This window comes from Silurus meridionalis, chromosome 28 (genome assembly GCF_014805685.1).
Source record: "Silurus meridionalis isolate SWU-2019-XX chromosome 28, ASM1480568v1, whole genome shotgun sequence".
NCBI lineage: Eukaryota > Metazoa > Chordata > Actinopteri > Siluriformes > Siluridae > Silurus > Silurus meridionalis.
Genome location: NC_060911.1, coordinates 6712068 through 6728935, shown reverse-complemented (window position 1 = coordinate 6728935; position 16868 = coordinate 6712068). Strand labels below are relative to the sequence as shown.

Below are 16868 nucleotides of genomic sequence, written 5' to 3'. Positions count from 1 at the left end.
ACACAGTTGCGCGTCGCATGGCGTTTTATGCAGCTTTATGAGTAAGCAAGTGGCCGTGAGCCATGCATCATCAAAGCTCGCTTCTCTTCCCTCCGTTTTTAATATTCCCACCCAGCACCTGGCGCGTCGCTGTCATCGACAGGAATCACACAAATTGGTTTTCTTTTCTTGTCGGTGAGGCTGGAGCATCGGTGGTTTGGGGGGGCGGGGGGCTCTTTCATTTCAGCATGCAGCAGGAGGAGGTGGAGGCACGGAACGAAAAAGAGGAGTGGGAGGTTAGGAAACTGAAATGTAGCTTTTGTCCAAGCCGGCAATAAAGCAACAATGACATTTCAATGAGGCTAAATCAAATCGGCTCTCAGGTTGGTAGACTATTTTATTTATTTATTTATTTTTTTTTTTTTCGAACCGCTCTCTTGAAACCTTTGTCTCTCACAGTAAGTGCAGCTGTGAGGAACAAAGCTTTATAGCTTAATGGCTAATCAAACTTCACATGAATACAAGTTCCAGCACTGAGCAGATCCAGAGTTCATTCACCTTTTTAAAGTGGAGTAAAGGCGGCATAGTGATATCATCAATAGAGCTAATGACCACAGTGTATTTATATGAACACTTTAATTCTTAATTGTTTCATGATGCAGGGTTTGGTATCGATGCAGTGCGATTCAGAACGACGCGATTTAATGCGATAGGATGCAATGAAAAAAATATGATGCTATGCGAATCATATAGTTTGCTTTTATTTTTTTGGTTCAGACAGACTAAATATCATACATTTACTTCTGAACTTTAACCCTTTCGCAAACAAAAAAGGAAAAGAAGATAAAACCAAATGTATTTTTCCTGTTCAGTCTCCAGGAAAATACAGCTCTACCTCTGCCATGTTAATCTACATTTGATGTGACACGCTTCGGTCTCCATAGTGTTATGATATTCACATAGCAGTAGTGGTGCTCAGGAAACAGTTTAGTGAGGACAAACCAACCCACATATAAATTATTGGTCACAAATTATTTGTCATTTTCTGAATAATAAAATAATCTGAATAATTAAAGGAAACGATGCATTGGGATAAAAATGTCGAATCTGTAAATCTTACCATCCCTACTGTCTGTGATTTGACATCCCATTAAATCCAGTGCCGCTAAGACTTTAATGATTTCCTACACCTAAAGCATGTGATGCAGTCCAAAAAAAAGGAATTGTTCTTCATCAAAGTCCAATGCAAAACACTGCTGGATGACCCTGACCTATTGAGACTTTTCACTTACAAATATTAACAGTGCTAATTATAAATGAACTCTTGTAGGGATCAGTTAGCCAATTAACATGGAAATGAATGGAGTCCTGCTAAGCAAAAAAAACAACGACTCAAGGGCATGTAGTGCAAAAAAAAATACTTCATAAACTTTTTTTCATTATTCTTTTCCCAAACGCATGTACTAAAAATGGCCTGCCTCTCTCTCTCTCTCTCTCTCTCTCTCTCTCTCTCTCTTTCATACCCTAGGTGAAATACGTATGGCATTTGTGCTTTACAAGCACCTGGGCACGTACCTGTCTACTGAAAACGCCAGCATGAAGTTCAGCAGCGAGGCTCTCAGCACCAACTACACCGTCATCGTCAACTCGCCCATCATAACGGCGGCAATCAACAAGGACAGCAATAAAGTGTACTTGTCGGACCCTGTCGTATTCACAGTTCGCCACATCCAAGTAAGAATCTTGGGTTTTCCGGTATTCCTTATAGTGGAAATACAAAAGTAGAAGCAGAAAGGGGAAAGTTCAAATCACATCAGTAATTGCTGAGAAGTGTTTATTCAGGGGAGTAAGACATTGGACTTCTAATCTGAAGGTTGTGAGTTCAGATCCCAGCAGCAAGTTGTCTCGGCTGGGCTCTTGGGCCAGGCTCTTATCCTTTAATGCCCAGTTCTTAAATTCCTTAAAGCTGCTTTGAGACATTGTGAAAAGCGCTATAGAAATAAACTTGACTTGACTTGATTGCTCAGTTGTATTAAATGAGATGTCGCTCTGGATAAGGCCGTGTGCCAAATGCCATAAATGTAAACGAGTCAAAGTCCAAGACACCCAATTGACCATTGATTCTTGGTAGGAGAGAATGTAATCCCTTTGGAATATCTCCATGAGAAGATGTTGTGGCTGGCTAGCGTTCACTTAGGGTTAGAGCTGGCCAGATGGTGGGAATTTGTCTAATGAAATTACCAAATTGGGAATAAATAAAGATTATAGAGATTAAATGGAGATTATAAAAAAAAGAGAGTTCCAAGAAACAGAGCAATTGTGGTAAAGTGAAACTGGCATTTAGTGCTAAAATGTTTTGGAGGCTACCTGTGGGAATGCTCCATTTTTCCACTATTTCAATTATGTGATACCAGAGAAACCAGACTGGCTAGGAGTAATCTTAAGGATTATTTTTATGGAACAAGCTGACAAAAAATGGTTGGCAGTACCCATGCAAGTCAAACGCATTACCACAATCCTGCACCCTACCTTGACTTTATATAAATCTATAATCTGGATAATCTGGCGAGTTGTTTGTGGTTGTTTAAGGACAAAACCCAAACTTTTTTTTAAGTTGTTCCAGACACTCAGTGAAACTTTGGCCCTTCTCCCTCTGCACGATTTTTCTGTTCAGTCGACATTCAGCGTGGTGTGCACTTCAGAGTGGTGGAAACGGGTGCCTGAGGCGGCTGTATAAATACCGGCTTTATCAGTTTTCCCTGCAGGTCGCTTACTCATACAGCCGGCGTTTATGCTAGTATAAGCTCTCCTCTTCCACACGATTTAAATCAGAACCCACGTTTACCCAAACACAGCGGCTACTCGGATTTCAGTGCTCTTGCTCATTATACAGGTGGAAAAAAAAAAAACACAAGCTCGTCGACGCTGTGTCTACGTGTGTTCATGTCTGCAAGAGCGAGGGATTAGAAAGATGTTAGAAAAAGAGATGGAGAAAGAACGAAGAAGATTAAGGTTGTCAACAAGTGCTGCACTTTTTTTCCTTTTTTTGGTGATATATTAGGAAATGTCAGATGATTCGATGGATTATTCTTACGGCTCCTCTGAAACACAACATGCAGACATTTGCTTTCCCATAATTGCCATAATTTCTTTTTTTTATATATCGTCTGCAATGGCAATGAGAGAGCAATTCAACAGCACTAATGATCACATCAATAATAAACAGCAGTAAGTGATGTACAGAGGGAATTATTGTTAACAACAGCAAATATATCAAAGTTGCAATGTGTGTATATATATATATATATATATATATATATATATATATATATATATATATATATATATATATATATATATATATAATATATTAGGGGTGTAACAGTGCACATAATTCACGGTTCGCTACGTATATTTGTTTTTAAGTCACGGGTTGGTTTAATTTTGACATACAGTTTTTTTAAGTTATTAAAAAATTGCTTAACTTTTTTTTTTTATTAGTGCAGTTTATTAATATTAATATTTGTGATCAACATTCGAACAGTTTACATTTTTAAAACAATTTAATATAAAATTCCTGCTTGGTTCAATAATATATAAACAATTCTTTATAATATTTTCTAAAAATGAAATAAATCAAATGAATGCAATCCACTTTTTAACATATTGATTAAATTAAGTAATCATATAAATGTGAAGTGGTACAGTAATGGGAATACCAATCTCCTTTTGTTAGCCCTCATTCATAGTTTCCACCATTCAGTGATTCAAAATGCTGCTGATTATTTTTTTATTCATTCATTTATTTATTTTATTTTATGTTCTCCAATTCCCATTCCGCCATGATTTCAGTGTGAATGGACGAGTTAGCATCAGCACAGTGATTGTAAAGTGCAGTCATGAAAAAAATCAATTTGTGTCCTGGAATTTGTTCAGTGCCCTGGTACTCTAGAAAAGGAAGCACAGATATATAAAGAAAAGGTGGCCACTAGGACCCCGTGTTCCTCACACCATGTTTGGCTTCTCGCCCACAGCAGTCGGAGGAGAACTTCAACCCAAACTGCTCGTTCTGGAGCTACTCCAAGCGCAGCATGACAGGCTTCTGGTCTACACAAGACTGCCGTCTTCTTGCTACCAACCGCACGCACACCACCTGCTCCTGCACACACCTGACCAACTTTGCTGTGCTCATGGCCCACGTCGACGTCAAGGTAGGAGCCGGAATGCTTGACTTGGCTGCTTGTGTAAAGATTTTGTTTGGAACTGAAACGTTGAAGTCATTGAAGTGCGAGTCTTTAAATAATCATTAAAACACGCCTGAGGTGAAATAAACAGGACGAAGGGGTGTAAATCTCAGGATTAAACGTAATATGAAACGTTTTCCATTCTCAAGACAACAATTTGATATTTGACCATATCACAGATTCCGCTAGGATATGATTTGGTAACAAATTGATGACATGAAAAGTTTTGTTAAGAATCAGGTTTCCCACAGACCATTTGTATATACTCACATCTCACATCTCTTTGACTTTCGTTATTGATGTCTTTAATGGTTTTCGCTGTTTCCCTCGATCCATGTTCGAGCTATGGTGGTTGTTTTTTTTTGTCCATTGTTTCGTTTACTTAAATATTTTATTTTTCAGAGTTCACAAGTAGCAGTGTTGCGTGTAAATCACCTTACTATGTTATTTTACGTATACATACATTTTCAATATACGTATTTGTAGTCATTGATTTAAAATCAGTGTTTCAATAAAAAAAACGTAAGTGCACCCTAAGATATCTAAACTTACAAAAATAAAATAAAGGTTTCCAGTATACAAAATTTTACAAAATGAATGTTGACGTTTCTATCATATTTGCATAAATATAAAACAAATGGAAGAATTCATACCATAGCGATCTCAGATCATACCGTTAAACAGACAGACAGACAGACAGACAGACAGACAGACAGACAGACAGACAGACAGACAGACCGATGGGTGGGTGGGTAGGTAGGTAGACAGACAGACAGACAGACAGACCGATGGGTGGGTGGGTAGACAGACAGAAAGACAGACAGACAGACAGACAGACGGGTGGGTAGGTAGGTAGGTAGGTAGGTAGGTAGGTAGGTAGGTAGGTAGGTAGGTAAACAGACAGACAGACAGACCGATGGGTGGGTAGGCAGACAGACAGACCGACCGACCGACCGAAGGCAGGCAGGCAGGCAGGCAGGCAGGCAGATAGATAGATAGAACTTTATTGTCATTGCATTGTACAGGTACACAGCAATGAAATGCAGTTTGGCATCTACCAGCAGTGCAAAATGTAGCAAAAGTGCAGATAAATATGTAGCATATTTACAGCAAGTGATATACATGTAAGCATATGTACAGCGAATGAATATAAAGGCTATAACAGTGCAGAGACGTGTGGACATCATTAAGAATTACAGAAACAACATGCACATTTTTACAAGAGGTTAAAGTTTGGTAGCCTTAGAAAGTACCTGTGAGGAAAAAGCATAAGGACTAAAGCTGTTTTAAGTGCAAAGTGTTGTCACAACAAATGTTGATTTGATTCTGCTCTTAGTAATGCTAAATCACTGTTTACTCTTTGCAGCAAACCGAGTTGAGCAGAGGCATAAAATAAAAAAAAAATGAAAGAAAAAAGACCAGGAGCCGCTCAGTAATACATGTAAACACAGCTCGGAGTGCTCAGTAATACATGGCAACATATAAGAAGACCTATGCAAAGTAAAGATAAAGGAAATGAAATCAACCTAATTAGGGCTAAGCTCTGAACAGGTGCACACATCAAGAAAACAAACCAATGATCAGACGTGGCAGAAATGGGAGATAAAATAAAACAAATGCACCCACGAAACAAACCGGAGCAGTGTACAAGTTAGTCGCATTGTAAGGAAATGTACGCTGGAATTCTTGGTACATTCTCAAAGCAAAATGAATATTCGGGTCATGTGGTATTGCAGAGGTCACAGCTGTGTGTGTCATCCGGTCTATTGGAGCATGACGTTCATTGACTCTGTAGCGACCATCGCTTTGCCTTCGATGAAATTTGGAAATTGTTGGGTTGCAGGATTTTTGATGAACCAGCACTAAACATTGTTTGACAGTGGCTGTTCTGCCAGTGGTAGAGGCCAGCCGTTCAGCTTGTATTTAAATTTGAGCGGTTCAGGCGGATGCTCACCCACTGAGAGATGCCAGCACAGAATGTGAAGAGAGAGCGAGTGATGAAGCACGGGGCTTGATAATCAGACAGCGCGGTACCCAGGTGCATTTATTCAAAAAGCCTCATTTCCATATTCTCAAGTGCTTTCTTACTTTGGGATTTAGCTCTCTTTCTTTCTGTCCCTCTCTGTCTTTCCAGTGGCGCCGCTGGAGGTGGATATACCGTTCAGAATTATGTGCAATAAAAGGAACGCAGAGAAACAAAAAAATAGTAATACAAGCGGCAGAAAGAGGGAGAGAAAGAAGAAAACAAAGTTGGGCTTTGTTAGATAAAAGACTGCAAGAGATGCAAGACTGGAACTGCACTGACGCAGGTCTCATGGGAGATCTGCAAGGGAAAGAGAGATATACAGGGTAAAAATGGGAATAGAGTCGGAGAGGGCTGTGACAGGTTTTTTGATTAGCCTTTACAAAAAAGAGACCTGTGGGCTGCCCTTAAGGCACCGAGGAGTGAATACATGTTCTCACAGGGTCCGGGACATGTTCAGAGAGAGCTGTCGTGGTGACTCAGAGGTGAGCTGGAGTCAGAGGAGCAGTCCAACTTCACCACTCACAACTGATCACTGCTCTGTTGAGTAACAATATACACAATCAGTACAAGATTTTTTTTTTTCATTTAGATGTGCATAGACTGGGAATCTTTAATAGAGATGAAATTGATGCTGCTTCTGTCGTCAAGATATTGGCTTTTCCAACCAACGTCTGAACTCAGCAGCTTTTGAAAATGAGTCGAGAGCCGTCTCTTTGAGCCGGCACGAACGGAATTGAATAGTGACGTGCAGCCCGTGGCTCTGAAAGCACTCTATCATACAGTCGTGACACGGCTGATTCCGGTGAAATGGCTACTATTTCATGACCATGTGTGAGAACTGGTGTCATACCTTTAAATAGCTAATTATTACATTCAATGATTCAATTATTGATAATCAATTATTATACAAATTAGAAGAAATTCAACAAATAGGTTTGGGATTTATTTCCCAGAGAAAAAATTCCATTGGAAGAGTTCGGATTTAGAATTTTTTTTTTCTTCAATGCCGTCTACAACCCTAGTGTGTAATGTCTACATTAATGCCAACGGTGCTCTGCTGAGAACTGTAAATAGCACTACATAACAATATATCTTAACCCTCATCCTTAAACGAATTATTTATCATATCTAAGGTGATGTTTCCAGGGTTTGGATGGTGAGCCCGTTTTTTTTTTAGCAGATAAACCACGACCTGTAGGACAAGACAAGAATCTGTAATGAGATTTTCATGACTCAGCACTTCTTTGGGGCCAACCAAACCTTCAGACACTGTACAGTATATGTTTTGCACTCTTGCTGTAGACAAAGCATTGATGTGATCACTACCCAGAACCCATTTGACTCAAAGACATTGTAATCCAACCCTTAGTCACTAACTAGAGTGTAATAACTTTGTGCCATTGTGTGACGAAGATTGTCCATCGCTAACGCCTTGACATTTCAGATCCCACAGTGGCGATCGCGTTACTCGCCGAGGTTAATTGGAAAAATAATGGCGTCTCCTGATCTTGACTGTTAGTAACATTCTGAAAATCTTCCTCGCCACTTAAAGTAGCATTTGGAAGGAATAGTCTCCGTTCATCCAGTAAACCTCTGTGGACGTATAAAATCTATTCCCGAAGCACATTGAAGCTGTTCTGGCCGTGGCGTCATGACCTACACCTCACACCTTAAGGTGTTTTTTTTTTTCCCTTATTCATTCGGTTGTCATGATGAGCTGAAGTAAAAACACCTTGGTCTCTAATTTACAGCAAATTAACACTGCTCCACTTTGGGGTGAAGAGGCCGATTTCACCAGACTACAACCCTCATTAGCGTACCCTTTCAGACCATCTTGAGATAAAACGTGTCTAGAAATTGTTGAGCACACTACAGATTTGGCACAGTAACACACAGAGAGACTGCCTGGTCTCATACAGAGGACAAATGGCGTTTTCACTGTCTTTTCTGCAGGCTGAAAATGGAGGAGATGGAGCTGTGCTTCCATCCAAAGTATATGCCCTAAATATGATACCATTAGGAATTCAGCTTATGAAAGAAAGGAAAATGTAACATATCCCTTGTGTCTCTGTAATATTCAAATGAAGGGAGAAGTCTTTGAAAAAAGGGGAAAACGGGGGGGAAGTGTACCAGCCTTGAGAATAATGCAAATTGTATTATCAAAAGCAGCACAATTTAATGCATTTGATTATAAGACAATGTTCCAAGTTTGGGTTTTTTGCTGTCGTTTTTTCTGTACGTTTGTTTGCTTGTTAATTGTTTTGCCATCATAATTTGATCATTCGACATGGATAATTGATTCCAGCATTTGATTACTGAATCAGAAAAAGAGCGAAAACGAACGAGTTTATTATGTAGAACGTTTCCGGTTCTAAGCTTCAGGTGAACATCTGCCGCAGCTGGTTCACTGCTGTGCTGAGAGGAATGCACACCACCCACGTTATATCTATTGGTCCTTGTCAATTTTTTGACATTCAGGGTAAAAGATAGCTATGACATCATTTTCTGCTATTTTGTCAATAGCTGTAAATCTGTCAAGTGTCCTCTAAGCCTCTGTAGTAAACTTTGCCATATCAAAATACGTTTTTAACCGGTTTTTGTGGCATCTAAATGTGGACACACTGTTAGACTAGAATCCATAGTGAATTAGAACATGTTATGTCCATGTTAAAACATCTAACCAATCAGGGAAGCCAGCATATTGTGTAAATCTGTGTGAATTACATCATGTATGATGTACGGGTAGAAAAAAAAAAATCACAATATGTTAATAAGGTTTTTGTTTGTGTTATTTGCCTTACACATCCAGTATAATACCAATTGAAATCTGTGAGATGTGTCAAAAGACAATATGTATGTTTTATTCATAAGGTAGGTGTGAATTAAAACCTTTTCACAGCCTCCATTTAAATATTATCGGCAGCGGAGGTTTGGACGTGCTGCGAATGCCATAGCCGCAGTAAAATGAAGTCATTTTAGCATACTTACTTGATCATTTTTTATATTTATATATATGTACATACACGTGTATATATTAGGGCTGTCGATAGATGAAAACATTTAATCACAATCGCATGATTTTGATGAGTTAACGCGCATCACAACTTAATTGCGTATTTTTATCTGTTTTAAATGTACCCTTAAATAAATACTTTAAAGTTTTTAATACTTTAATCAACATGGACAAATTTGGATGCTTTATGCAACTGTTTATTATTAGTGAAACCAACATAGAGCATGAAGACAAAATATTATTTCTGTATGATTACTGTAAAAATGATTCAATGTAGTAAAAAAAATTAGAACACCAAATGGAACTTATGTTTCCACACGGACGGTTTTAATTGCCGGATGTGTGCATCATGGCGGGTTTTGGTGTTTGATTTGAGACTTGACGCATCAAAAAAACACATTTTTTGTGATTTAAAATCTCTGTTATTTATTTATTTTTTTAAATATACAAATATTGAGAGAGAGAGAGAGAGAGAGAGAGAGAGAGAGAGAGAGAGAGACAGGACCCATATATATATATATATATATATATATATATATATATATATATATATATATATATATATATATATATAAAATTTATTTATTTATTTATTTTTGGGATAATGTTAAAAAAAAATGTGCATAGTAAAAATAATAATTGTAATTAAAGATTTATATTGTACAACATTTATTTATTTATTTATTATATCATGACAAAGGCATGCTTGTTTTCATACACGTACACTTTGTAATAAAGAGCAAGATAAAAATTAAGTGTTGGGACCGCTGACAAAAGTATTGGGACAGCTGACTTTTCCAGCCGCAATTCTATAGGATGTCTTTGGATGAGGTACAGTAGGAGTCCCAAACGACAATGTCCCTGTTTTATGGGTTGGGGTAAAAAATCTTGAGTGTCCTGCAATAGAGATTTAACCTGTGTATAAATAGTCTAGTGTATAAAAGTATAACTTCTCTACGTTCTCATGTTTTTATAGCTTCTCTGTTTTCAAGCAGAATTTGTTTATAATTTTTCTCCATTTTCAAGCCTCACAGTCATCGGTCAGTTCACATTGACAGAAACGCCTTATTCATTTTAAAAATGCTTCTAAGCAGGACAATGCAGAAGTCTGTAAGTGTGTGTGTGTGTGTGTGTGTGTGTGTGTGTGTGTGTGTGTGTGTGTGTGTGTGTGTGTGTATTTGTGTGTGGAGTGATTGCTAAGGACCATCAAAGTGCGCTGAACTGATTAGACTCCAAGTAGCCGCACAGGCTCGATGTGACATTGTCAAATCAGCACAAGGACAAAGGCCCTGCACTTCACCACTCTCTCCAGCACCATTCATTTTGGTTTTGGAGCCCACAGTGGCTCATAGCGACATGCAGCTGTACACTAATGTCATGTCAGAGTATGGGCTTGAACGAGTTACACCCTTTTGGCACAGAGAGTGAAATGACCTGCCTATAGAGAATGACTGTAATTTTTGTGATTCAGTGATCACAGTATAGAGGCAGAGGAGGTGTGAGTGGAGAGGAGGAGTTGTGGGTGGAATTTGTGTTCTAGAAACAACTAAAAATTCCTGTCGATGCGCAAGAGGCAATAATTGATCAGGTATATTTCATTTACATGATCTGGTTTCACTGACAAATAATGTTTCTTTTCTCAAACCGTTCTGATTATTCCACAAGGGTCTCATCTGGAAACAACTTATTAAATTCACAACAAAAAACAAAGAAATCACAAGCATCAGGGTTGCTGGGTTTCTGTAACATACTTACAACTATTTCTCCAAATCTAACGCTTTGTAAAAAAAAAAAATAAATATCAATGTGCTATAATAATAATAAAACACACACAACCCCAGCTGGTTCCCAAGCTCTGGTTCCCACTGTAAAGTTGATTATTTTCCAATAAGACCTTGCACTGAAATGTACCCTTTTTAATTGGAAAAATAATTGGATCTGATTTTATATGTAACACCCACAAAACAAGTTAGTTCCTGTTATTACTTACACTGTAGCATCTATAGACAGTTACTGTATTTGCCCTTTTTTTACCTGATTCTCTACTAAATATAAGAAAAAAAAGAAGGATAAGATAGATATATAATTACAATAGATAGATATTAAAACAAAATGATAGATAGATAGATAGATAGATAGATAGATAGATAGATAGATAGATAGATAGATAGATAGATAGATAGATAGATAGATAGATAGATAGATAGACATACATACATACATATCTGGACAGACAGACAGACAGACAGACAGACAGGGGGATGGATAGATAGATAATTATACATATCTGGACAGACAGACAGACAGACAGACAGACAGACAGACAGACAGACAGACAGACAGACAGACAGACAGACAGACAGATAGACAGACAGATAGATAGATAGATAGATAGATAGATAGATAATTATACATATCTAGATAGATAGATAGATAGATAGATAGATAGATAGATAGATAGATAGATAGATAGATAGACAGATAGATAGATAGATAACTTTGTTCATCCCCAAAGGAATTTTTAAATCCTAATCATGTTAAGAATATGCTTTACATTTAAACTTGTGACTCCTTGCAAAAATATTTAACAATTACATAGGTTTATTATTATTATTATTTATAATTGATTTATTTTTACTGCTCGTTGTCAAAGGACTATACACTCATAGCTGTAGCTATGGTCAGAGATGCTCTGATAAAAATCCAATCAACCCCTTCTAACCAATCAGACGTAAACAAGGTCACGCAGTAGTCTTGTGCACTTCAGTAGGCCTAGTCTAAAAGTAGACTTTTTTTTATTGGACATGAATTTATTGTTTGTTCAACATCTTTTTCATACGACTGCTTTTAATGAGCTACATTTATAACCTCAGCCGACATAAATACACATGTAATAGAATAGGTGTTAAAAATAGACCTCAAGCTCATGTACTTCATATAATTAATCTGTTTGCAAATTGTCCAACCTACAAACTGCAGGGGGGAAAAAAAACGTTTTGCAGTGCCCTTATTACAGTGTAACTACAACGCAGTAACTAGTAAATAAAGTTATAAACCAAGCAGTGTGCCAATGCACGTGTCTACCTCTGCTTCCGATATGCGTTTCTATGGTTACGACCTTTTTTGTTCTGTGGTAGCTTTACTTATCCATCTCTTCATATTGCGTTACATATGCTGTGTGTATAAATATATAAAAGAATATAGAAGCAGATGTTGCGTAGAGGAGAAATACAGCACCGGGCCAAGTGTACCTGAGAGAGAAATTTATCTCATGCTCCCTTTCTCTGTTTTTGTCTCATAAGCCTAGAGATAAATGTGTGCAATGGCCAAAAACAACCAAATCTTCCCTCACTCACTCACTCACTTACTCAATGCAGCTGCAATATTCACTATTTTCTGTATAATGCTTGTACACAAACACACACACACACACACACACACACAAAGCAAATTACTGATGTTGAGTGAATTATAGTGGGTGTGTTCTGTTTCCTCTGCTCATTAATATTCATGAGTAATGTTAGGAAATAAGGGGAAAAGGGTTGAGGGTTTAATGCGAAGATGGGGCTCATGCAGTCCCCAAAGGTTTTGTCGCATACGTCCCAGTATCAGTCATGCACTTCCTGTCTGTGCGTCTGTGCAAGTGCCCTCCAGTGGGACTGTACACAACGGAGTCTAGTGGGAAATCAGACATTGTGTTGGTGCCCACAGAACCTATGAGTATGCTTTCATAAATCACCCGCTCGGTGCCTCTTCCACTTTCTTGCTGAGAAATTTGCAAAAAAATCTAATAAATAAATAAATAAATAAATAAAATGAAAATACAAACCCCTGCAAAAAGTTACTGTGTAGATAAAATGGCACAGTAAACAACAATTTATCAAATGAACTTTTATATATTTTTCAATGAATAATCCAGAAGGATTTTTAATGCACTAAAAAATGTATTTAATCTCAAAATATAGGATTATAACTATGCATCATAGGTGAAAGTGGCCATGAGATGAGCAGGGCTAAGTACTGCACAATAGAGTGTGATGAATAATTGACAGATAAATCTATGCTATGCCTCAATGGTGTCTTTATAAGTGCTGCAGGAGTGAGTGGCCATGTGCAGTGTAGTATAGCAGCATTATTACAGTCAATTTTGTGTCTCGTTCTGAGACGAACAGCCTTAAGGTCTTAAGTGAGCTCTTCAAAGCATTTTATTATTTGGACTGTCTCGTTTTCTTTACACTGGGAGTATATTGGAATTTTTTTTAAGCATGGGGGAATAATGGATTGAGACAGAAAACCATTTGATTAAAAGGATGATAGGTTAGGTCTTCACATACCTGCAGGATTTGTCCTGGGATCCTGTGGACTTTACTTTTGTCACCGCGAGGCACATGGTTATTACTATCAAAATGCAAATACAGCAAATTTAGTCAGAATTCGTATGCCAAAAAAGTGGTTCTTCTCCAAACACTACGACGGTGAACGCAATCAATTGCATGTGATGTCTGTGGAACTATTACATTTTCCCTTCACTTGAACTAGGAGACCCAAACATGTTCCAGCATGACCATGAGTTTGTGTAGACAAATGTTTTTGGACACCTGAATCTAAGAGTCATATGTGCTTATTTGAATTCCACATTTAGTGCCCAATTGCTGTTATGATCTGATGTAGGTGAGGTGAGGAGGCCTGGGGTCTAGTCAGCGTTCTCATTCATTCCAAAGGTGTTTAATAGGGTTGAGGGCAGAGCTTTACAGCAGGCCACTCAAGATCTTCCACTCCAAACTATGTAAACCATATCTTCATGGAGATGGCTTTATGCATGGGGAATTCTCATGCTGGAACAGGTTTAGGTCTCCAAGTTCAAACATGTAATGCTACCACATCCAAAGACAGAACATTGTGCCTCCATCTTTGTGGTAGCACTTTGAGGAAGAACCACATAAGGCTGGAAATACCTAATACTTTTGTTCAATAAGTGGTCATAGACACATCATAGATAGATCATAGATGTATATATTCTGTAAAGTTATGCACACTGTTTATTTGGTCTGCAAAGAACCCCACTTCATACACTGTCACAGTGTAATGGATGTAATTGTTTGTTTGTTTATTGATCTCCATTTTTTTTTCTTCTTTTTAAATTTTTCTTATTATTAGAAGACGAAGAACAAGAGGAAATACTGTAGTGTAAAATCTGAAATTGGCATTTCTTGTTTTACTCTGGAAGTTAAAAGAAAAAAATATATATAAATAAATAAAAAATATGAAGCTTCAGGGTTTTTACAAAAGAAAAAAAAAAGAAGACGATTTAATTAGAGTTTTGATGAGTGGTGTCTGCATTGCTTCTGCAAGTGCAGCCACAAACCCAAGGAAATGTCAAAAGAACAATCGAACTGTCCACTTATTGAAACTTATTTAATTAGTCTAGCCAATGTTGGCCTGGCTGTTATACTTTAATTGGACTATTTTTTACCTCGGTCTGACCACAAATGTTGGACAGCTCACTGCTTGCAGGATAGCCCATGCTAACCTTAGTTGTATTAAGCTGTGTAAACATTCAGCAGCTTGTGTTGAGAGATGAATCTCTTCTTGCTTATAATGAGCACTGTTCAGGATCTGGAGACAGATAGATTTGGGGCCTTGCAGCTACACCGGATCGTTAATAATATCCAGGGAAAGAAACTATGCGACGGTAAGCCACAGTAGCTGGGGCGTATTTTTTTGTTATTGTTTTGTAGACATGAATGAGCCACGGTGGTACTTCACACATAACCACACAGGAGCAATTAAACCAGAGCAGTGTCATTACAAACCCTTCACAATGAGTGTGTTTGGGGCTTTCGCAATTTGTTTCAGATTGTGTTACTTATGTATTGTTTTCTCTCTTTCTTTCCCTCTCTTTTTTTCGGGACAGACTGCAGACCCGGTGCATGACCTGTTGTTGAATATGATTACATGGGTGGGCATCCTGCTCTCGTTGGTCTGCCTGCTCATCTGCATCTTCACCTTCTGCTTCTTCCGAGGCCTGCAGAGCGACCGCAACACCATCCACAAGAACTTGTGCATTTCTCTGTTCATCGCCGAGACGCTCTTCTTGACCGGAATCAATCGCACTGACCAGCCTGTAAGACACTCACACACACGCACACACACGCACACACACAAAACTATAATTGAATCAAAATTCAAGCCTTTCTCAGGCTGCTGCGTCACACAGTGGTGTCAGCTAATCTCATTTTCTAGCAGTAATTATGTTTGCAGAAATCAGTTGCTCATTGACTATGATATCACTCATCCCTTAGTTATTTTATATTTCGTTTTGGCGTGGTGGTCTGCTGCTGTAGTTGCGGACGCACTAATGCTTTACGGCGCTGACTGGGATTTTGTGTGTGAGGGGGTGTCTGTTTTTGTGTGTACATGGATTTAGCACATTGTGAGGACCCATGTGAACCAAAATGGGCTAACGATGATACAATAGTGACAATAAATAATCTATCTGTCTGTCTATCTATCTGTCTGTCTAATGACAAATCTCAGAACAGTACATAAAATGAAGTCGAAATGTCTGTAAAAATGCAGACACGTCTTCTCAAATTTAGCATAACAAATGTAACTGCAACTTCTATCACAAACAAAAAATCTCAAGCTTAAAAACTGTAAAAGTTTGTGTAAAGCTCATGATCCATTTTAGATTCAATCTTGAGCGAGTGTTGTCTGAACACATACACAGGCGAAGGGAATACTGTAGATGTGAGTGCAAAAGTATGCGAAAAAAGTATTGGGACACCTGACTTTTCCAGCCATATGTGGTTATTGCGTGGAGATTATCACAACAGCAAACGGGGAACGGAATAGAGTGTTCGAAAACACATCCAAATCTTAGTCAGGTGTCCCCAAACTTTTGTCGATATTGTAGATTGTATGCATTCCTTTTCAAACTATATTTATTAAAAAGAATAATCTAAGACTTTTGAACCACACCATTGTGCTTCCAATGATTTTACTGCTGCTACTGGTGTGTATTGTATGTTAAAGTGTCCATACTCATGTTTGATAATAACTGTTCACATTTTACTCTGGAATTTAACAGCAGCTATTGTTACTGAGTAAAATAGGAAAAAAAAAAAGCCAGACACTTTTTTTTCTACTGTACTCCTTTTCTTTCTTCGCTCTTTTCACTTTCTTCTGCATTCATTCTCCACAAAAAAAAGAAATAAATCACCTGCTGATTTTTCTGCTACTGCCTCCATGCATAGAAGTGATTCAGAATGAGGAATCTGATGGCGAGACTCAGGTTGCTCAGCTCAGCGGAGGACTATACAGCTGATTTCTGAGTGTCACCAGAGTCTCTTCATGCCACAGAGCTCATTTGCTTGCGAGAGTTTCTGTGGTGTGAGGGCCATCATGTTTGTAGTGCGAGGAAAAGATGGTTGATGGGGGTGGTAGAGGTGACATGAGGCACAAATGGAATTTGAATGGCAATGGTGAAAAGCAGGCGAACTTTCTGCACGTCGTCTGCTCTAAATTGTCACCTATTTAATGTTAATCGAGTTAACATGGGTGGAAATTCAAATAATAAGCACTGCCACAAAACTGATCAAGCCGC

General features: G+C 38.2%; 1 protein-coding gene across 19 annotated transcripts in view; it reads left to right on the top strand.

Annotated features, from left to right (window-relative positions):
• LOC124381300 (adhesion G protein-coupled receptor L3-like) overlaps window positions 1-16868 on the top strand; it is a 298169-nt gene that overhangs the window by 241285 nt on the left and 40016 nt on the right. For all 19 annotated transcript variants that reach the window (XM_046842786.1, XM_046842803.1, XM_046842805.1 and 16 more), the window contains 3 exons: window positions 1508-1713; window positions 4014-4190; window positions 15177-15386. In XM_046842786.1, the coding sequence (XP_046698742.1) occupies window positions 1508-1713; window positions 4014-4190; window positions 15177-15386 (593 nt within the window). The remainder of the gene's footprint in view (window positions 1-1507; window positions 1714-4013; window positions 4191-15176; window positions 15387-16868) is intronic.